The sequence below is a fragment of the Leptodactylus fuscus genome, chromosome 3, assembly GCF_031893055.1.
Source record: "Leptodactylus fuscus isolate aLepFus1 chromosome 3, aLepFus1.hap2, whole genome shotgun sequence".
Lineage (NCBI taxonomy): Eukaryota > Metazoa > Chordata > Amphibia > Anura > Leptodactylidae > Leptodactylus > Leptodactylus fuscus.
In genome coordinates this window covers 233,610,298-233,634,251 of record NC_134267.1, presented here as the reverse complement: position 1 = coordinate 233,634,251, position 23,954 = coordinate 233,610,298, and the positions used below count along the sequence as shown (strand labels likewise).

Below are 23,954 nucleotides of genomic sequence, written 5' to 3'. Positions count from 1 at the left end.
TTCCCAGTCAGACAATGGCACTGTATACCAGTAGTAAAAATTGTGGGTGCACGTAACCCCAATATATTCTTTGAATTCCCAGTCAGAAACTGGCACTATATGGCAGTAGCAAGAAATGAGGGTATTTGTATTCCCAATATATTCTTTGAATTCCCAGTCAGACAATGGCACTGTATACCAGTAGTAAAAATTGTGGGTGCACGTAACCCCAATATATTCTTTGAATTCCCAGTCAGAAACTGGCACTATATGGCAGTAGCAAGAAATGAGGGTATTTGTATTCCCAATATACTCTTTGAATTCCCAGTCAGACAATGGCACTGTATACCAGTAGTAAAAATTGTGGGTGTATATAGCCCCAATTCTATTGCTAGGGGACTTGCAGGGTATTTCTGGGGTGAAGGTGGGGGGGCACACCGTTGGAACGGGTATCGGGGTATATATCGGGTATACGGGAATACACTGACAGTGTATTCCATTCAGGATCCTGGGAAAGCTGGGTTGCGGCGATTGAGCCCGTCAGTGCCACGTTACACTGACAAGCTTCTCCCTGGAATTTAGCTCTTACAAGAGCTGTTGGTTGTCTTCTCCTTCCTATCCTAGCCTGTCCCTGCCTACCCAGAATCTAAGCCCTAGCTAGCTGGACGGAAACCTCCGTCCTCGGTGAATTGCAAGCTCAGAATGACGCGAAGCTGGGCGTCGCTGTTCTTTTAAATTAGAGGTCACATGTTTTCGGCAGCCAATGGGTTTTGCCTACTTTTTTCAACGTCACCGGTGTCGTAGTTCCTGTCCCACCTACCCAGCGCTGTTATTGGAGCAAAAAAGGCGCCAGGGAAGGTGGGAGGGGAATCGAGTAATGGCGCACTTTACCACGCGGTGTTCGATTCGATTCGAACATGCCGAACAGCCTAATATCCGATCGAACATGAGTTCGATAGAACACTGTTCGCTCATCTCTAATCTTGAACATTTTACTGTTCGCTCATCTCTATTAGGAGGGGAAAAGGAACAGGACTATACAACGGGGCACTGAAAATAGACAGGTGTGACAATTTTTGTGTATTTTACACCACTGAGATTCCTGTAGTTTCCAAACAATCTCTTTTAAGTCTTTTTTTGGCTTAACCGTTTGAGGTGACCGTTCTCTACTCTCACCTTCTCTACATCTTACACGGCCCCAGATTCCAGGCCCGTACGCCATATACAGTAACATTCACTGAAAGGCAGATACAAGGGGAAGAGTAAATAGATGGAGGATTTCACAGAAAGGAGATTTCGGACCTTCCCAGGGTCACTCCTTTGCACCTTGGACTTTCTGTTTCCGTAGGTCGCCATTGTCCACCTACATGGAGTGGCTTTCATTGCCAGTCGTCTTCCATTGTTGGATGTTGATCGTCTGGCTATAGTTCAGTCCCTTCCTACATCTCGCAGTACTGAAGATATGAAGCGCATACATTTCACTCTCCAGCATTGCATGGGGTCGTTGTTCTCATCCTGTTCCCGTTATCGTATCGCGTGTGATATTCTGGTGCCGCCATTACGAGTACAGAACATCTGCTTAATTGCCGGAGCTCAAACTGCTTTATTTCAGATTTCCAATTACGTGTGGCTGTCATACTAATAATATGTTCCATTTGTGCCGGGATTTTGTATTATTCCAAACATCCCCTTATTTTATGTTGGGATTTTTAGGCGAAGACTCGGTTATTATTTCTCCGGGGTTTTGATATATTTTTTTTCTCATAATGTCGAGACTGAAAAGTACACATGTGAGGCTTTCAGCATACACCATTCATTTCGGGGTAGCAGATGCCTGGCAAACAGACTTAGCCTTCTTTTCATCCACAAAAACTCTAAAGAATCACTAAAAATGTTTACGACCCCGTTTTATGCTTCAAATGAACGGAATTTTTGCGCCAAGTCAAACCAAACCGGGAGAAATGTCCTGACTAATGCTCTGTCTTATTCCTGACATGCCGGGAGAAGACCCAGAAAGAGCTTAAAGGGGGTTTACAGAATTATAGTATTGATGACCTTTAACTAACGGCCCACCATGTCATGTTCGAATTCGAGGGGCTGCAATAAATTTACTGCACACCTCTCAATGGTCCAACATCTAGCGAGATAGTCATGGATATCAGGTCCTGCCCTGGGCGGCAGGAACCATGCCCCGGGTTCAGTTCTATCTACTTCCTGAGGACAATGGTGCCTGCTGTTCCCAAGGCACCAGTTGGTTAGACTGTAGAGGCCTCTGGGGAATGGGTTAAGTTAGGATTCCTTTATTTTGGTGCATTTTACTGAGGAGGTCCCAAGGAGGAAACATTATAGTATGGGGCCCACAATAAGGGGGCATTACACTATGTTGGTTCCATAAGGAGGGCACATTATACTCTGTGGAAGTCATATGGGGGACATAATAATGTGTGAGAGCCATAAGGGGAACTTTATACTCTGTGTGGCCTACAAGGGGGACATTATACTGAGTGGTGGCCATAAGACTTTGTGGGGACCACTCTACTGGAGCCCCAAGAGAGCATTATACCCACAAGGGAGCATTATACTATGTGGGGTTCGCAAGAAGAGAAAATACTTTATTGATCCCGGGATAAATTTGGGGGGAATGTTGTACTGAGGGGACGCTATACTTTGGAAAGCCACAGGGGAGCATGATACTGTGTGGGGGCCACAAGAAGTGAATAGAATACTTGATTGATCCCGGAAAAATGGGGTAATATTATACGGTGTGTAGGTCACATTACACCATGAGAGGCCACAAGGGGGCTTGATACTGTGTGGAAGGCCACAAGGGTGGAATGAAACTATATGGAGGCACTAAGGGGGCATTATATGATGTCAGGGCCACCAAAGGGAGCAGGATTAGAGGTGTAGAGTTCTGGGAAAGTTGAGAAGTATATTATTGTACGTACATATAAGGGGGCTTGTTTTTTGTGGGACTAGTTTTTGTATGGGACTTATTCTGCAGCTTATTCTAGTGGGTATGATCGATCTCTCTGGCTTATTCAGTAGTGAGGGACTGTTGGGGATGGTGGATCATGGTGTTTTAGTAACTATATGTCAGTATGTACGTGTCAGTAATTGAGTCATTGTGTCAGTAAGTGTGTATATCAGTAATTGTATGAACGACGGAAGTAAGTTTTTGCGAATCCGTTTTCCTATGTGTGAAGTTTATTCCTGTACTGTATAGCAGTCATTATTTTACCGTATATCTCTATGTTCCGGGTTATCCACCATTGTACGGTGCTCCCCACCGGGCCAGGTTTTCTCTCCTACTGTTTGTCTCCGCAGTCCGTACGTCACAGCTCTCCGATCTCTTCACTCCTCGCCAGGCAGGGGAGGCTTTGTAGGACCGTCGGGATTCTGTTTGTTCTCATTCATGCAGAAAGCAGAATTCGCCATGTAATAAATTAAGCACCCGTCCTCCAGCGACATTTTTTTTTCCCCGTTCTTTTTGAAACCATAAAGAAGAAGAATAAAAATGTTGCAACAATACGGAATCTAGGTATAAAGACGCTGGATCTGTAGATGTTTCTGAGATCATTTTTTTTGGGACTCTCGTCTGACAATGCGAAGGCTTGAAAGCGAATAATAGCCAGAAAATGATACATCTGCGAAGTCGCGAAAACCGGAGACGAGAACGACCAATTAAGTGTTTATTGTGTGTCATTCATACTCCTCGCCGAGACACAGAAAACAAATTTACAGATTTCTCGAGGGTCTCCCTGTTTGATTGACTACGAGCTAATGCTCATATCCTGTACGACTCCCTCGCTGCTCTACCACCTTTTGAGAAGTGTTGTTTTTGTTACCAAGGGGGGAAGAAGAAGATTTGTCAAAGCGAGATTATTTTTCTCCCCTCAATACAGTATAGCCAGATAAAATGTCTCTCCGACCTTCTCTTGGGACAGTCTATTGAGCGGTGAAAGAAATTTCAAGTTCTTCTTCATCCAAGATGCCCGTCTCATTTTATCTTCTTCTATATTGGTTTTTTTTTATAGGTGTTTTTGACTTAGTCTGTGCAGTTTCCATCCTCGCTACCTAGTGGGACCAGTTATTGGACCTGAGATAAATCCCTTGGCCTTGCTTATAGTGTTGTCTTGCCGTAGGCGTAAGGAGGCACCACCTTCACCGTCTAGAGGTTCCAGGGAGAGGAATGTCTTCTTGAAGTTGATTTTCTCCTTGGCCTTGGACATGGTGAACTTGTATAGGTATCCGTATCTCCAAAGTACTATGTTGGATCGGGGTGTCTTGGGCCCACCAATGGATATAATTCTTAGGGCTCAACTTGTGTTTGTCCATATTGTACACAGTACATGCCACCGGTAGAGATGGGCGAATATGCTCGATCGAATACCTCCGACGCATTAGCTCCTGGTGTATAAACACTTCCGGGGCAGCAAATTTTTACTGCCCCTCCCTGGCACCGAGAGCAATGCATTGGAGGTATTCATCGAGTATATTCGCTCATCTCTAGTCACCAGTAATAAGTTATTTGTAGTAATTCCAAAGTCAGTGGAATTGTCTTCTATTGGACCTGGGGGTTAGAAACTGGGCCCAATAGCTTACCAAAAATTTTGGTAAAATTTTTCCGGAAATATAAGCGCAAGTTGTATACAGTTCATTAAAAAAAAAAGTGTCATCTATACATGTAAAAAAGTAAATAGAATACAGCCAAACAGATACAGTAGACCCTTCCTCAAGGAAATCAGACACCCCCAAAGGAATGGCACTCCCAAAAATAACGGACATTGATCTGTACAAGATAAGCAATAAGGATTGACTACCGGTGGTGCCGGGCTCTCACACACAGATTGGGTAGTCCCGATGGCATCAGTTCACTCTGGAACCCAAGCGTTGTATCCATTCTGGTCACCAGGGATAGCCAACTACTACACTTGGCTTCAGCGGAAAGCAAAGGCAAGGGGTAACAGGAGTAACGCAGATCTGTGTGCGAGAGCCCGTCCACCATTGTCACTTGTCAACTCTTATATATTTATATAAATAGTGATAAATAGTGATTTATTTTTTTTTGTTCTATCTATCTATCTCCTATCTATCTATCTATCTATCTATCTCCTATCTATCTATCTATCTATCTATCTATCTCCTATCTATCTATCTATCTCCTATCTATCTATCTATCTATCTATCTATCTATCTATCTATCTATCTATCTCCTATCTATCTATCTATCTATCTATCTAACATCTCCTATCTATCTATCTATCTATCTATCTATCTCCTATCTATCTATCTATCTATCTATCTATCTATCTCCTATCTATCTATCTATCTATCTATCTATCTATCTATCTATCTATCTATCTATCTATCTATCTAACATCTCCTATCTATCTATCTATCTATCTCCTATCTATCTATCTATCTATCTATCTCCTATCTATCTATCTATCTATCTATCTCCTATCTATCTATCTATCTATCTATCTATCTATCTCCTATCTATCTATCTATCTATCTATCTATCTATCTATCTATCTATCTATCTAACATCTCCTATCTATCTCCTATCTATCTATCTATCTATCTATCTATCTATCTATCTATCTATCTATCTATCTATCTCCTATCTATCTATCTATCTATCTATCTATGTCATAGTATTTATCCATAGGATAGAGAAGAGTGGATAGTCCAGAAGAATAAATCTGCCCAGTGCTACAGATCCAGACCCGGGAATCCTCCCCTATTGGCAGCCATCTTTGTTGTCCCCAGTTTTGCCTGCAGCAGGTTTAATGTAGATCATGAGCTGAATCTATTAGTTTAGGTTCTTTGCATTCATGGTGTTGCTCAGGTCCGGGCCGCGCACTGTGTGAGTGTGTGTAGCACCTGCAGCGAGGGAGATCTTGCAGGAAGACATTTGGCATCGTACATTAAGGTCCATGTGTTACCTGAATCCGTCCAAGTGCAGAGTAGAAGTGATTTGCTTCTTACCTATCTCGTGCACCCAGCAGCTGCTCCTGACAGGTGTTATCTTCCTTTATGGCAGATGGCGACAAAATTAGGATTTTTGGCAGGTCTCAGAGCTGCCTGCACATACAGCACGTACACAAACACGCACTCAGACGAGCTGTGTGACAGCGGAGAGGCGAGATGGTAATCCGCAAATTCAGTATTTAATGTCTGGGCAGTAATGGGGATTACATTCAGTTCCTTCTTATCCGGCAGACTGGTAGCAAAACATCTCAAATAATACTGGGCCAAATATACCTGCAAGGAGCCGCAGAGTCCGGACATTGAGAATTTTGTAATCTAAAAGGGTTACCCACTTTTTTTTCTAACTTAAAGGGACTGTGTTACCAGACCCCAGCCCTGCAGATAGATAGGTTACTGTCACCAGAACCAGCATATCACCCCAGTCCTGCAGATAGATAGGTTAGTGTCACCAGAACCAGCATATCACCCCAGTCCTGCAGATAGATAGGTTAGTGTCACCAGAACCAGCATATCACCCCAGCCCTGCAGATAGATAGGTTACTGTCACCAGAACCAGCATATCACCCCAGCCCTGCAGATAGATAGGTTACTGTCACCAGAACCAGCATATCACCCCAGTCCTGCAGATAGATAGGTTAGTGTCACCAGAACCAGCATATCACCCAGTCCTGCAGATAGATAGGTTAGTGTCACCAGAACCAGCATATCACCTCAGCCTTGCAGATAGATAGGTTACTGTCACCAGACCCAGCATATCACCCCAGCCCTTCAGATAGATAGGTTAGGGTCACCAGAACCAGCATATCACCCCAGCCCTGCAGATAGATAGGTTACTGTCACCAGAACCAGCATATCACCCCAGCCCTGCAGATAGGTAGGTTAGTGTCACCAGACCCAGCATATCACCTCAGCCTTGCAGATAGATAGGTTACTGTCACCAGAACCAGCATATCACCCCAGCCCTGCAGATAGATAGGTTAGGGTCACCAGAACCAGCATATCACCCCAGCCCTGCAGATAGATAGGTTACTGTCACCAGAACCAGCATATCACCCCAGTCCTGCAGATAGATAGGTTACTGTCACCAGAACCAGCATATTACCCCAGTCCTGCAGATAGATAGGTTACTGTCACCAGACCCAGAATATCACCCCAGCCCTGCAGATAGATAGGTTAGTGTCACCAGAACCAGCATATCACCCGAGCCCTGCAGATAGATAGGTTACTGTCACCAGAACCAGCATATCACCTCAGCCTTGCAGATAGATAGGTTACTGTCACCAGAACCAGCATATCACCCCAGCCCTGCAGATAGATAGGTTAGTGTCACCAGAACCAGCATATCACCCCAGCCCTGCAGATAGATAGGTTAGTGTCACCAGAACCAGCATATCACCCCAGCCCTGCAGATAGATAGGTTAGTGTCACCAGAACCAGCATATCACCCCAGCCCTGCAGATAGATAGGTTACTGTCACCAGAACCAGCATATCACCCCAGCCCTGCAGATAGATAGGTTACTGTCACCAGAACCAGCATATCACCCCAGCCCTGCAGATAGGTAGGTTAGTGTCACCAGACCCAGCATGTCACCTCAGCCTTGCAGATAGATAGGTTACTGTCACCAGAACCAGCATATCACCCCAGCCCTGCAGATAGATAGGTTAGGGTCACCAGAACCAGCATATCACCCCAGCCCTGCAGATAGATAGGTTACTGTCACCAGAACCAGCATATCACCCCAGTCCTGCAGATAGATAGGTTACTGTCACCAGAACCAGCATATTACCCCAGTCCTGCAGATAGATAGGTTACTGTCACCAGACCCAGAATATCACCCCAGCCCTGCAGATAGATAGGTTAGTGTCACCAGAACCAGCATATCACCCGAGCCCTGCAGATAGATAGGTTACTGTCACCAGAACCAGCATATCACCTCAGCCTTGCAGATAGATAGGTTACTGTCACCAGAACCAGCATATCACCCCAGCCCTGCAGATAGATAGGTTAGTGTCACCAGAACCAGCATATCACCCCAGCCCTGCAGATAGATAGGTTAGTGTCACCAGAACCAGCATATCACCCCAGCCCTGCAGATAGATAGGTTAGTGTCACCAGAACCAGCATATCACCCCAGCCCTGCAGATAGATAGGTTAGTGTCACCTGAACCAGCATATCACCCAGCCCTGCAGATAGATAGGTTAGTGTCACCAGAACCAGCATATCACCCCAGCCCTGCAGATAGATAGGTTAGTGTCACCAGGACCAGCATATCACCCCAGCCCTGCAGATAGATAGGTTAGTGTCACCAGAACCAGCATATCACCCCAGCCCTGCAGATAGATAGGTTAGTGTCACCAGACCCAGCATATCACCCCAGCCCTGCAGATAGATAGGTTACTATCACCAGAACCAGCATATCACCTCAGCCCTGCAGATAGATAGGTTAGTGTCACCAGACCCAGCATATCACCCCAGCCCTGCAGATAGATAGGTTACTGTCACCAGAACCAGCATATCACCTCAGCCTTGCAGATAGATAGGTTACTGTCACCAGAACCAGCATATCACCCCAGCCCTGCAGATAGATAGGTTAGTGTCACCAGAACCAGCATATCACCCCAGCCCTGCAGATAGATAGGTTAGTGTCACCAGAACCAGCATATCACCCCAGCCCTGCAGATAGATAGGTTAGTGTCACCAGAACCAGCATATCACCCCAGCCCTGCAGATAGATAGGTTAGTGTCACCAGAACCAGCATATCACCCAGCCCTGCAGATAGATAGGTTAGTGTCACCAGAACCAGCATATCACCCCAGCCCTGCAGATAGATAGGTTAGTGTCACCAGGACCAGCATATCACCCCAGCCCTGCAGATAGATAGGTTACTATCACCAGAACCAGCATATCACCCCAGCCCTGCAGATAGATAGGTTACTATCACCAGAACCAGCATATCACCCCAGCCCTGCAGATAGATAGGTTACTGTCACCAGGACCAGCAAATCACCGCAGCCCTGCAGATAGATAGGTTAGTGTCACCAGAACCAGCATATCAACCCAGCCCTGCAGATAAATAGGTTAGTGTCACCAGAACCAGCATATCACCCCAGCCCTGCAGATAGATAGGTTAGTGTCACCAGACCCAGCATATCACCCCAGCCCTGCAGATAGATAGGTTACTGTCACCAGGACCAGCAAATCACCCCAGCCCTGCAGATAGATAGGTTAGTGTCACCAGAACCAGTATATCACCCCAGCCCTGCAGATAGATAGGTTACTGTCACCAGACCCAGCATATCACCCCAGCCCTGCAGATAGATAGGTTACTGTCACCAGAACCAGCATATCATCCCAGCCCTGTCTCCAGAGCCCAGAATATCACCCCAGCCTTGCAGATAGATAGGTTAGTGTCACCAGAAACAGCCCTGCAGATAGATAGGTTAGTGTCACCAGAACCAGTATATCATTGGTTTTGCCCTTTGGCACCAGCACATGCTCAGTTACACCCACCTCTAGCTCCACCCCTGAGGATCTGATGCTCAATGAAGGTCCCAATTAAATGGGACTGAGGTACAGTCCCAGGCACAGACACAACTGTATGCATGGTGAGCATGGGTAAACAAGGAACATGGAAAGAGCCAGAAAACATCACCACTCATTTCCATGAAATGTATCCGATACTACTATTGAGACCCAAGTGAATAGGGCCAAGCTACAATACCAGACACAGCCCATGGACAGAAGTGGTGTTGTTTCTAGGTATTCTAATCTTATACATTCCTTGTTTGTTTGTTTGTTTGTTTTCTATCAAAGTATCTATATAGGGGTTTGTTTTTTGCAAGATAAGTTATATTTTTCAATGACAACATTTGGGGAATTAATACTTTATATATTCTTGGTTAACATCGATTAGGTGATATGCATATTTTTTGGATATCTCCTTTTTCGGTACCATCTCCAGTGTGTGGGAACTACCGGCCACCTGTGCCGTAAAACCATAATTTAGGCAGGGGTTAAATATATTTAAAGGGGACAAGCTTTGACATCCTTTATGATGCGACCTCCACCTGTGAAATGTTTTTGCTCTTTACTGTATTTCTAAATATGGCCAATTTATGAAGCCAACTCCATGAAATAAACATGACATCTGGCTTCGGAATCTGCGCCAAGTAGCTGCTGATCTGAAGTTGGCTCCAGGACATATCAGATGGGACAGCGGACAATCTAGGCCATTCACGGAGCACAGAAAACTGGAGATGAATGAAGGTCAATCCTGGGAGTGTGTCAGCAGATCTGAGTAGGAAGCTCCTTCTTTTCTGCTCAGTTTGGCATTTCGGGGTTATTTTAGATGGTGTCGTTGACTCTCTCGTAGAGTGTTCAATCTTATGGTATCTTGCATGAAGCCCCATGGCAGAAAGCCAAGGCTTTGCTTTGGCGTGCCAACACCGGTTCTTTGTGGCCAGTTTTTGCTGAAAATTTTGAGGAAGGAGACTGCCTTCTTAAGATAGGTTATAAATATCAGGTTGATGTTGTCCAACACCTATAATGGGACTAGACTCCAGATAGGCCATGTCACCGACGAGCATGACATCTCATGTCTCGTGATGGGAGAACCTTGCAAGATTCATTGCAAACGTTTTTGAGGTTCGCCTTTGCTTCTGGAATTGCAGGGTATAGTAGATTATTAGATTCTGGGATGTCTTTAGGTCCCAGAATATAATAACCGGAGGCCAAAGAAGGTGTGTAAAAATAATAGAAATACTCATCTTTCCTGGGCTCTGCAGATGTTCTCTGGCATTCCTGTCGAGTTCGAGGACTGTTCGCCATCTTCTGCAAACACCAGTCACCACTGAAGCCTGTGATTGGACCATAGTGGTCACATGGGAGGTGTCAACTTCTTTAGGTTTTGATGCTACAACATGCATGATGAGGTCAGTGACGTTGAGGCCGAAGACTCATTAGAGACCTGAAAGCCTCAGAAGATTGAGGGCAGTGTCAGAAGACGTTAGGAACCACGGTTGGGCCCAGGAGAGATGAGTAACTGAACCAGAAATTTTTGCAAAATTCATAATAAATCCGGTTCATTACGAACCTTTTGTCCTGTGAAGCAGAAGCAGCTGATCGGTGAGGGTGCCAGGTAACAGACACATACCAAGCTAATATTGATGACCTCTCATAAGGATCAGTCATTAATGTTTAAACTCCTTTGATGTTCCAGTTTACATGTGGCCATGTTCTAGAGAAGTGTGACGTTTCTATATTTTGGGGGTAGGCGCTTTCTTGTTTTTGAAGGACAATGTTCCAGGGCCCAAACGGCGGTTAGTGAAATGGTGGGTCCAGTTTTATCAACCCAACCTGACTTGTGTCCCTGTGACTAAATTCTTGCAATTTCCATGCATGACCTAAATTTTAGAGGAAACCATAGCCCAAAATGAATGTCTATGGTTTTGTAATGAGTTGTTTAGAGCCCCATATGGATGAGATATTCAGGAGTCCTGATTGTGTAACCTATATATGTGTTATCCATTCGTGTACGTGTCAGTATATAGGCGGTTGTACGTGGAGGACAGGGATGGATTGTGACCAGTTTTGCTGCGCAGTCTGTATAATGGACTGTCTATATACACAGTCATGTCTTTCTATGTAAAATGGGTCATTTGAGGCTATACTAAGTATGGCAATTTTATCTAAATGGAGAGCAGTGCAGAGATATGTACACCGCCATCTGTCTCGAAATCTGTTACACGTTTCAAGCACAGCTTCATACAGCCCTGAGGGGCCTGGAATCCAAGTGCTCCAGACCCCCAATCCCCCCTCCTCACGACAGACATGGCAGAGCCTGGTATTATGCTGAAAGTCAGGGAATGTTAGAGAATAAAATGCTAAAAGGCCATGTAGAAAGGAAATAGAAAATCTCACAATGCTCTAGTAACAGTAACCCTCACCTGCATATACTGTAGTGCTGTACAATAAGGGAAGTAACAAGCAAATAAAATGAAATGAGCAAACCATGAGATTATGTGCATAAGAGCTTATACTCTACAGTAGAGAGGACCCTGCCCATAAGAGCTTACACTCTACAGGAGAGAGGACCCTGCCCATAAGAGCTTACACTCTACAGGAGAGAGGACCCTGCTCATAAGATCTTACACTTTACAGGAGAGAGGACCCTGCCCATAAGAGCTTACACTCTACAGGAGAGAGGACCCTGCCCAGAAGAGCTTACACTCTACAGGAGAGAGGACGCTGCCCATAAGAGCTTACACTCTACAGGAGAGAGGACCCTGCCCATAAGAGCTTACACTGTACAGGAGAGAGGACCCTGCCCATAAGAGCTTACACTCTACAGGAGAGAGGACCCTGCCCATAAGAGCTTACACTCTACAGGAGAGAGGACCCTGCCCATAAGAGCTTAAACTCTACAGGAGAGAGGACCCTGCCCATAAGAGCTTACACTGTACAGGAGAGAAGACCCTGCCCATAAGAGCTTATACTGTACAGGAGAGAGGACCCTGCCCATAAGAGCTTACACTGTACAGGAGAGAAGACCCTGCCCATAAGAGCTTATACTCTACAGGAGGGAAGACCCTGCCCATAAGAGCTTACACTGTACAGGAGAGAGGACCCTGCCCATAAGAGCTTACACTCTACAGGAGAGATGGCCATGCCCATAAGAGCTTACACTGTACAGGAGAGAGGACCCTGCCCATAAGAGCTTACACTCTACAGGAGAGAAGACCCTGCCCATAAGAGCTTACACTGTACAGGAGAGAGGACCCTGCCCATAAGAGCTTACACTCTACAGGAGTCAGGACCCTGCCCATAAGAGCTTACACTCTACAGGAGTCAGGATCCTGCCCATAAGAACTTATACTGTACAGGAGAGAGGACCCTGCCCATAAGAGCTTACACTCTACAGGAGAGAGCACCCTGCTCATAAGAGCTTATACTGTACAGGTGAGAGGACCCTGCCCATAAGAGCTTACACTCTACAGGAGAGAGGGCCATGCCCATAAGAGCTTACACTCTACAGGAGAGAAGACCCTGCCCATAAGAGCTTACACTGTACAGGAGGGAGGACCCTGCCCATAAGAGCTTACACTCTACAGGAGAGAGGACCCTGCCCATAAGAGCTTGCACTTTACAGGAGAGAGGACCCTGCCCATAAGAGCTTACACTCTACAGGAGAGAGGACCCTGCCCATAAGAGCTTACACTCTACAGGAGAGAGGGCCATGCCCATAAGAGCTTACACTCTACAGGAGAGAGGACCCTGCCCATATGAGCTTACAGTCTACAGGAGACCGGACCCTGCCCATAAGAGCTTACACTCTACAGGAGAGAGGACTCTGTCCATAAGAGCTTACACTGTACAGGCGAGAGGACCCTGCCCATAAGAGCTTATACTGTACAAAAGAGAGGACCCTGCCCATAAGAGCTTACACTCTACAGGAGAGAGGACTCTGCCCATAAGAGCTTACACTGTACAGGCGAGAGGACCCTGCCCATAAGAGCTTATACTGTACAAAAGAGAGGACCCTGCCCATAAGAGCTTACACTCTACAGGACAGGGGACCCTGCCCATAAGAGCTTATCTTCCCACTAGTGTATGCTCATTGGTGGATAGACCTTAATTTGAGTAAGGTGGCTACCTGACAGATAGACGTGCTTGTTGGTTCATATTAAAGTTTGGTAAACTTTCTCTATAGATATAACACCCCGGTAATATATTGGTACCGATTAGGACTGTAGCCCAAGTTTGGCGAGTAGCCCATGCCACTACGGGGGCACTCTATCTCTCTTCCATCCCCAAGGACTTCCTTCCAACTGAATCCTCATTTGTCACACTTACTGGGTCTGCCGGAGGCAATGTTACGGGTGAGGACTGGAGTATAATTCCTGGGTTAACTTTTATTCCCTTATACTGGCCTCCTTCCCTTCACAGAATTTGAGGAGTGTCGTGGGCTCCCATGGCATGCCTTCTTCTACTACTTTTCTTTGCAACATGCCTTTAAGGCTCAGCTTGGCTCCCTCGCTCCAGAATTGGGCTTCTCTAACATGGATGATCTCCTTGGGACCCTTTACCTTCCCAAATCTTTAACACAGTCTTACTATAGTACTTACTACAATCTGCAGGTCTTTGTCCATATGATAGGGCTCTGACTGGTTGGAACGAGACGTTCCCGATCTGACAGTTTGAGGATTGGAGAGAGCTTGAACTTTTTTTTTGATACTGTGGTGAGTGATAGAGATTTTTTAATCCAGTTCCGCTTCCTCGACTACATTTACGATACTTTTATAGAATGGGTTCCTCCTCCTCCGCGAATTGTTTCTGATATCAGGTGGACACATCTGCCTGTCTTCAGAAGAGTACACGATGGCCATTAAGTTTTATGAACCTGGAGAAGGACAACTGGTGAGAACGTTCCGAAGAAGGTCAACCCCATTGTGATGATGGTTCTTCTTATCGTTGTAGACTTTGGACTTAGTCACTCTACAGTAGTTCATGTTTTAATGTTTCAGTATTCTGGTATTTGTCTTGTGTTTGTTTTGAGAAATCTTTTTGCGCTGAATTGTCCAATCTCTCTTACAGGAGTTGACCGCGAATGGATTTGGAAATATCACCACAGAAATCCGTGAGGAAACCAACTTCTACTATGCAGAAGATTATCACCAGCAGTACCTCAGCAAAGTGCCCAATGGCTACTGTGGACTGGGGGGCACTGGAGTCTCCTGCCCCATTGGCCTCAAATACTAAACTGGAAGTCCTCCACCCAAATATCTTCAGACTCAGGATGATATAATGATATAGCGCTGTCGATGATAATCATACGCTTTCTTATGCTCTTAGCTTTAATTCACATGGGGGGGGATTTATCAAGTCTATTGCTTATTACATTGGTCTTGATGATATATGTGCCGCCATTCCCCATTGGGGCCATGTTCCTGCTCTGCAGTCTATGTAGATTTCAAGTATCATGTGCTCTTGTTATGCCATACATCATGTACAACATGACACACAAAAATGGCGACATTTCTTGTCTTGTACACCAGAAACTGTTATACAAAACATGATGAATTTCCTCATTTTGGGGGCAAAATTGGTATAATGTTTGACCATCTTTCTTAGGGCAGGAACCACATGACCATGCATGGTCCTACCCAAAAGTATGGGACAAACCACTATTGTTTGAGCTATTGTACTTGCCATGACCACAAGCGGGTGTAGCACAATACAACTCTTGATGGCCATTGTACTTATCCAATTATCTAATTAACCTATTGGGCACAAGCCAACAGTAGTTTACAAAGTTGACGTTACTCTTCCGATACTTAGTGCATATCTATTGAAATAATGGATACCCAAGGAAATACTATTTGCCAAAAAGTTAGGTTGGGTGAAGTAGAGTAGGCAACATTGTTGGTCTTCTGGTGATCGCTTCCTTAGGCCCACCAGCTAAAATGATTCTTGAGGCCCACCTTAGGAAATAAACCATAATACCTCTTATTTGGGTGTCTTCTGCTGAATCATTACTGTTTTAGAGCCTAGGCCCAACTGAGGATCTTCTAGTGGGCCAGTCCAACACGTATGGGCCAAGAGTGTCGCAACCATTTCCGTCTTCCATCTCCATCATCAACACCACTTTACCATATGGGGTCTCTTTTCTGTAAGTGAGGTGTTGCACAACTAGAATGTCTCTTTTGTGTAAGTGAGGTGTTGCACAACTAGAATGTCGACATTCGTTCATCATTGTATTGTAGGTGTTTCCTATTCCCACTGTCGTTCATAGTCCATGATATTGTATCTCCAGTTTTACAAAGTCCTCAAGACCTACTCCATTATCTGGTGGTGACGCGATGCAACCTCAACATCCATTTTTTCCCAGCAATAAAATCACCGGCAACTTTTTTAACCTCCATAGGAGAACATTGAGGTTTTACTGTGACAAAAAGTTGAACTTTAGTCTTAGGTTTTCACTATTTTACATTTTGGCCCATGTTTGTACAATTCGCCCTACAGACCGTCCACAGAATATTCAGCATCCTCCTTAGACCCCTCGCGTTTTCGCCACCTCTTGTGTGCGCAGTACAAGACAATAAGCTTCATTTCCATATTGTTCTGCAAATGTTGTTTATCCGAGTGTTACATGTCAAAAATCAATTTCTGAAAAATACAATAAAGCCATTTCATCTGCAAAGTGGAGCAGCGACGGGGTCCGCTGAAATCCCGCTGATTAATCGCCGCTTTTTTTTATCGCCTTCATTGGCTTCAATTAATTTGTCGGGTTCGTTGACTGAACGGAGGACTTGGTTGGGTTCCACATTGGGAAAACAATCCCTGCTCTATGCCTGTAGGCTAAGCCAAAAGTAGTTGAGCTGAGGGGGCCGAGCGGAGCAGGGCTCGAGCATATGCCGCGGCCTGGCATGTACTTTTTACAACTTTCATGTTGTTAAAATGAATTGTTGTCTCGGCGTCGGTGAACAGATGGCGGAAGGTGATTTACTCCATGTGCATCATTCAGGTGTACAAGCAAATCGCTAGATCTGGAGGTTGACACCTCTGTGTGTGCAAAACGTCTTTTCTATAGCGAGTGATACTTACAATCTGTTTCTGGGAAAGCAGGGTCTCAAGCAATATGGTTGCCATTACAGTACCCTCAGGGTTTATGGCACAACTTTGCTGAAAACCGGCTAAGGGAGTGTACGAGAATAGAAAATCTCCATTAACGTGTGCTTTTTAGATAGAAAAGAAACAGCACGCCTCTTGTCTACAGGCTGAGTCTGGTACTGCAGTTCAGTCTCATCCACTATGATGCATTCTGTTGACGCCTTAATGATCTGCACTTTGCTACTCCATTGTGTTAGTGCTGTAACAGTATGGTGCGGATCTGTAGAAGATCCAGAACTTGTCCCTGTTCCAGCACTTCCAGGTCCCGGCTGTATTATAGGAGTCGGAGATACTAACTATAGGAATCGGAGATACTCAGACTCTGGCATGTTAACCCCCATCAGATGCCATGATCATGACATGGCTCTTGGGTCTACAGTACAATGATGGAACTTCCAACAAGTTCAGCCGAAACGGAAATGGATATTTGTTGAATAGAATCTCGGGAGGTTCCCCCATCTCTAATAATGAACCATTTTATGATTGGAGTCAAAAGCTGTCATCTATTGCCAACTCTGACTGTATCCAAAACTGGCCCTGGTGGTCCAGAAGCTTCAGTTTACACTTCTTGACAAACAGGTAGTCCTCCAGATATCGCCATAGACTATTCATACTTACATTGAAATACTATGTCACTGGTCATTTCACTCCCCATACCGGTTCTGCCTGGTAATGCCCCCCTATTCTCCAGTTAAAGGGACAGTTCCTCGAAAATCCCCACTGAGGACCAAAGCGTGTCTGCACTATTCTCCGAGTCTCATACCAGGCCTATATGAAGAACTGGTCGGTGGGGCCAATATTCCCCTAATGTGTGTGGTGACCTTGTTATTGTATAGCATTTTTTATGTAAATTAAGAGCAATCTATATAAAAAAAAAAAACCACAGTACAAAATTCCCCCGGCTGAGCAGCCGCCATATTGGCCTCATTTTACGAGTCACAAATAATCCATTTCCTTTCCTTTAAAGGTCGAGCGTGTCGCGGCCATGATTGGTGATAAATGGTCTGTCGCTTTACCATTTTTCCAGGATTTACAGTGAATTCCTTCAGTTATATTGTGACATTTTATGGCATTATTATACTATGGATTGTATCCGAGAGGGGAACAGCTTCTCCTGTACTATGTCTTGGTCATAATCAAGAGGGATTGTTCTTTGGAGCTCACTACTTCCCCGGAGCTAGAAAAGTCATTGGCAGACATTGAGTTAACCTTTATAGTAGAGTTCACACCATGCAATTGAATGGGTTGTTTGGGATTACAATGAAAGATCTGGCTTTTTTTTTTTTCCATTGGACTGGCCCACCAGGATCAGAATGCATCCCAAACATCCTCGGAGATGGCAGCTGTATTGGACTTGATTCTAGAGCCAAACACTTGCAATTAGGGTCGATTTCTTAAGGGTTAATATACTATACTATATACAAAACTATAGTCTGATGTACATTTACCCCCCAGATACACAGCCCGGTGGATGGTGTGTCTCATGGTGTGTGCCATGCCAGCCTTCATAAATCTGTCCCATTATCTCTGGAGGACCCAAGAAACATTTGTCTGGTATTGTGACTAAGGGTGAGCTACAATACCAGACACAACTACTGAGCAAGCGTAGCGCTGTTTATGGGAAAAAAAAAATTCTATCTGTTGTATAGGATACTGCCTCTCCTATGCTGCACAGACTTGTTTCAGATCCTGCAGATGGCAGGAAGTTTCCTACTGCTGTACAAGAGGCTGCCTCAGCATTGTTTCTCATCCACAAGCCATCATACAATGGTGTAAACCAATAAGATAAGATGTAAAAGTGTAAAAACAAGGTCAAATTTATACATATATGTATGAGTGTGCCCATCTGACTGCTAAGGCCCAATCGCAAGCCTCATTAATGACCCCGGGCTCATTATATCCCCAAGGACACCAAACAAGGGCACCAGACACCATGAGGAGGCCCAGAAGAGGTGAGGGAAAGTGAGTATGAATGTTTTTTTATCTTTTTTACACATCCCCTCGGCCTCCATTTATTATACTTTGGGGTCTAAAGAGATCCCATAGTATAATAATTTAACTTTCGGTTCCATCCAAACTTGTTCAACCCAAAACGAATCAGGAACTCAAGCCACAGTAACCTAAAATTAATCTTGAAAGGTTCACCCATCTCTAGTGCCCACATAAGATTTCCCAGTGTTTGTTGGAAGGTACTATGATCTATTTTCTAGGGACCCCAGAATCATTTTATCTGGTCCGTCAAAGGAACCTGTCCGGGATTGATCACACATGGAATAGGAAATGGATTGAATAAAATGTTCCTGAATTTTCAAGAAAAAAAACTTTGAAAAGAAGATAATTGAATTGGAGGTTATTCCAGAACAGTCATGGCAAACCTTTTAGAGACCGAGTGCCCAAATTGCAGCCCAAAACCCACTAATTTATCACAAAGTGCCAACATGGGAATTTAACCTTAATAATGTGCGGCTCCACAATTGCAGAAAATTATGCACTTGCAAAATACAGTTATGTGAATGGGGCTTTATAGAGCTTTCTTCACCACTGTGACCCTGACACACTATAATCTGCTCCACAGTGGCCCCACACAGTATAATCTGCTCCACAGTGGCCTCCACACAGTATAATCTGCTCCACAGTGGCCCTACACAGTACAATCTGCTCCACAGTGGCCTCCACACGGTATAATCTGCTCCACAGTGACCCCAACACAGTATAATCTGCTCCACAGTGGCCTCTACACAGTATAATCTGCTCCCCAGTGGCCCGCACACAGTATAATCTGCTCCACAGTGGCCCCCACACAGTATAATCTGCTCCACAGTGGCCTCCTCACAGTACAATCTGCTCCACAGTGGCCTCCACACAGTACAATCTGCTGCACAGTGGCCTCCACACAGTATAATCTGCTCCACAGTGGCCTCCACACAGTATAATCTGCTCCACAGTGGCCTCCACACAGTATAATCTGCTCCACAGTGGCCTCCACACAGTATAATCTCCACAGTGGCCTCCACACAGTATAATCTGCTCCACAGTGGCCTCCACACAGTACAATCTGCTGCACAGTGGCCCCCACACAGTATAATCTGCTCCACAGTGACCTCCACACAGTATAATCTGCTCCACAGTGGCCTCCACACAGTATAATCTGTTCCAAAGATGGGTGCCCAAAGAGAGGGCTCTGAGTGCCATAGGTTCGCCATCACGGTTCCAGAACATGAGAATATCCTGAAGATATTGTATTTATTTATGTTTGGGATATTTGGAGCTATTCACTTCTTTGAAGCCTGGGTGACTCTGTGACTCAATGATAGCACCATGGTTGCCTGTATTAAACACGTTGGCCCCTATTAGTCCCGATCCAGCAAAAAAGATGTGTAGCCATCTTATATGTTCTAAGCCGATAAAACACAGCCATGCTTAGTCTAGGAACATTTTATTTGCAATCTCTTCTCCAACCTTATGAACCCCCTCTCCCTCCCGAGACCCTCCTCCCCCACAAAAGTGGGAACCAATTCATCTGTGAGTCCCGCAAGTATTCAGAGACGGACAGGCCCGGCCGAGGGAAACGTTTCCTTGGTAAACAGACTGAGAATTTCCCCTCTACATCCTGAGAAGATCGATGTTCTACGACAGATTTGCCAAGACGATTATTTTTTAATGAGACACAGGTGAAAGAAATGTGAATTTCTTGTCCTCATACATATTTAAGTAGTTTTTATTGCTTTTTGGGAATTCAGTTACTTTATGGAGCGATGTGTGTGCTTCAGAAGGCATAAAAATCACCAGACTAAGCAAAGGCGCTTTTATTTTGTTTACAATATTGAGTTTTGTTGCTCTCCGATGCAGAGGCAAATGGAGTCTCGTGTTCTCTCACCCTAAAAGTGGCAAAGTCATGCCTGGTTAAAGGGCCAAATCACTACTGTAAGAGTGGTCTCCAAGCGGTGGCTCTCCAGCTGTCGCCTTTGATGTGTTCGGGGTTGGAGTTTTGGAGACCGTTTCTATAGAAAGACCGTGTAAATTTGAGGATAAGGAATCTAATGATGGCCATCCATTTACGACCAATGGCGGACGGCGGAGGCCTGACCACTGTGACATCCACAGATCTTGAGTATGACTATGCCTGGTCCTTCCATTGGTGGTGGAAAAAATAACTACTCAACAAGACCGCCCATTGAGGCTATGGGAGCTGCCATGATACGAATCCACTTCTGTCCATCACATGGTCACTAGTAACCAACAACTGAATGAGATAATACAATCGTAGAGGACCCAGATCAACTGTAGGCCGCACTCCTCTTGTAACTGGGATCGGTGTATCAGCCCTAGTTACAAGGGAAATCAGCAGAAAAAAAGGAATGTTAACGGGATCCTATCATTCAGATGGCATTTTTTGTTCCTAACACGTTGGCATAGCCTTAAGAAAGGCCATTATTCTCCTACCTTTAGATGTCTTCTCCGGGCTGCCGTTCCGTAGAAATCATGGTTTTCTTCTGTATGCAAATGAGTTCTATCACAGCACTGGGGGTGGGCCCTAGCGCTCAAACAGCACTGGGGGCATCCCCACTGCTACGAGAGAACTCTCCAGCACTGCCTCCATCTTCTTCAGGAACATCCTCTTCATGCGTCTTCTTCCGGCGCAGGCAGTGAAATTTGTAGGCCTCGGGCAGTGCCGACTGTACATGCCCGCGGCCATAAGAAAAATGGCCACTTACACAGTAAGTAAGTGGCCATTTTCTTGTGGCCTGTGGGCATGTGCAGTCGGCTCTGCCCGAAGTCTACAAGTCTCAAGCCAACCCCTGGAAGAAGATGCGTTCCTGAAGAAGATGGAGGCAGCGCTGGAGAGAGTTCTCTCGCAGTATTGGGGACGCCCCCAGTGCTGTTTGAGCACTGGGGCCCGCCCCCAGTGCTGCAAGAGAACTCATTTGCATACAGAAGAAAACTGGGATTTCTACAGAACGGTGGCCCGGAGAAGACATCAAAAGGTAGGAGACGAATAGCCTTTCTTAAGGCAAATGCCGACGTGTTAGGGGCAAAAAACGCCATCTGAATGATAGGATCCCTTTAAAATGCCCCCCGATGGTTTAGTACAATGATGTTATAGAGAGCATGATGTATAAAAATAAATAAATAAAAGGACCCAAAAAATGGAAACCCAATCTGCTTAAAAAGCGGTTACCCATGGAAACTCGCGAACCCCGACATGCTTCCACTCGAAGAATGCGGAGAGAAAAGTCCAAAATTTCTGTCAAGCAGAATGGGCGACGGAATCCCTGAATGGAAACTGGGCGTAGATGGGACCATGGCCTTATCCTCTGGATATCTAGTCTATAGCAGGAAAAAGTGAGTGAGTGCTCAGCAACAAATCAGCTTGGCACAATTCTCAATATTGGAATGCAATTGCGGCCAAAAATTTTGAGACTGGCACAAATTTTGGTTTGCACAAATTTTGCCAATTCAGTGTTTTTACATCTCTTAGTCAGATGTTTCTACTCGGAACGATCTTTCTTCTAGATATCCTAAACCGTCTGAAGGAGGCTTCATCATGGAAATCACTTTTCTTTGGTCCTCCACAGTCCAGTTGTTGTTCTTTTTGGAAAGTATTGGCTTCTGGATGAATGTCTGGAGAAGAAAAGGTGACACGACCAGGAGTCCTGTGTCACGCCAACAGTAAAGCATCGTGAGACCATTCATGAGTGGGGTGGCTTTTCTCCCATGGAGTGGGCTCACTCACAAGAATCATATCTAAACAACTTTGAAGAGCAACTTCTCCCAACCATCCAGGAGACATTTGGTGATGGTCAATGCTTTCTCTGGCATGATGGAGCACCATGTCTCAAGACAATAGTCATAACTAAGTGGTTCAGTGAATATAATATAAAAATTTTGGGTCCCCAGATCTCAATTCCATTGAAAACCTGTCGTCAACACTCAAAAAGTGACAAAAAAAAAAAAAGAAATTTTGATAAACTTCAAGCACTGATCAGGCAAGAATGGATTGTCATCAGAATGGATTTGGCCCAAAGTCTGATACCACCATGCCAGGGTGACTTGGAGAAATCATGAAAAATAAGGGTCAACCCTGGAAATTTTTACGTAAATTTGATGCATTATCAATATAAATGTGAAAACTTTTGAAATTCTTATAATTGTATTTCAGGAACCATAATAAAAGAAACATCCTAGAAGAGGTCTAGATCTAAAAACACTGACGCAGCAAACTTGAAAACCAAAATCGTTGGCAGGACATGTCCAGAGATCACCAGATGATTAGCTTTTCAAGACAATATAGTGTCGTCTAATGATATCCTCTTTGTGTCTACGTGCAGCCACCTAGTGGTGATGTTGTGCATTGCAGACCTTCAAGGATTTTACTACCATGTTGTCATATTCTATTGAATTTTTTTTTTTTGAATGAATAGTTTATATGGAAGATTTTTTTTTTTGTTCTTTCTTTCTTGTTTCTATTCATGCAGAATATATAACATCATAACAGCAAGACAAGGTTACTGCAGAACAATCTTAGAAGGACACTCAGACATACTAATGGTGCGGGGGAAAAGGGGGAGTGTAGAGAGCTCAACCTCAACGTCTACCGGCCAAGCTGACCTTGTTGTATTATAAATGAATTGTATTGAATTTATGCACAGCCAATTGTCCTCTGAGACTTAGATTCGGGCGTCTGTCTTCTTAGGGTTGGGGGTTACATATGTGGACCCCCACACACACGTTGGCCATATGATAGCAATATTCTATAAGCTTTGTATATTCCTTTGTTGACCAGAGTCCTTCTCCTTCCACCACATTTCATGTATCCTATAAATCAGTCTCCGCTCCTGCTCATGGCTGCCTGCGCTTCCCCTTCTGCAGAAGCAGCTGTGAGCAGGAGCGGGGATCAGTAAGTAAGGTCGTGGGCCCACGAACCCCATAAACACTGCAATCATTTATACTCAGGGATCTTTTCAGACCCCAGACTATAATGATTAGAGGGCCAGAGGGGGGAGGTGAGGGAACATAAAATACAATGTCACTTACCTGTCCTCCACTCCGGCAGGTTTCGGGCCTGTTTGGTGACATCCCAGATGTCACATGGGCCAGGCCGGCGTCATTATGTATCACGATGCCGGCCTAGCTCACGTGACGTCTGGTCCAACATTGAATGTAGCCGAAAGTAGAGATTAGTGCACCGGAGATCAGAAGAGGTAAGTAACAATGTTTTTTATGTTTATATCCTCTCCTGGGTCTCCAGTCATTATACTTTGGGGTCTAAAAAGTTCACAGAGTATAATAATTGTTCATAATGTGG

The 23,954-nt window shown here is 44.9% G+C and overlaps 1 protein-coding gene across 4 annotated transcripts in view; it reads left to right on the top strand.

The window, feature by feature from the left end:
- Positions 1–16,178, top strand: part of MSRA (methionine sulfoxide reductase A) — a 230,607-nt gene extending 214,429 nt beyond the window's left edge. For 3 of the 4 annotated variants that reach the window (XM_075269319.1, XM_075269317.1, XM_075269320.1), the window contains one exon: positions 14,573–16,178. In XM_075269319.1, coding sequence (XP_075125420.1) covers positions 14,573–14,737 — 165 coding nt within the window. In that variant the 3' untranslated portion in view covers positions 14,738–16,178. The remainder of the gene's footprint in view (positions 1–14,572) is intronic. The other variant, XR_012715351.1, reaches the window with a different exon arrangement.
- Positions 16,179–23,954: the final 7,776 nt, after the last annotated feature.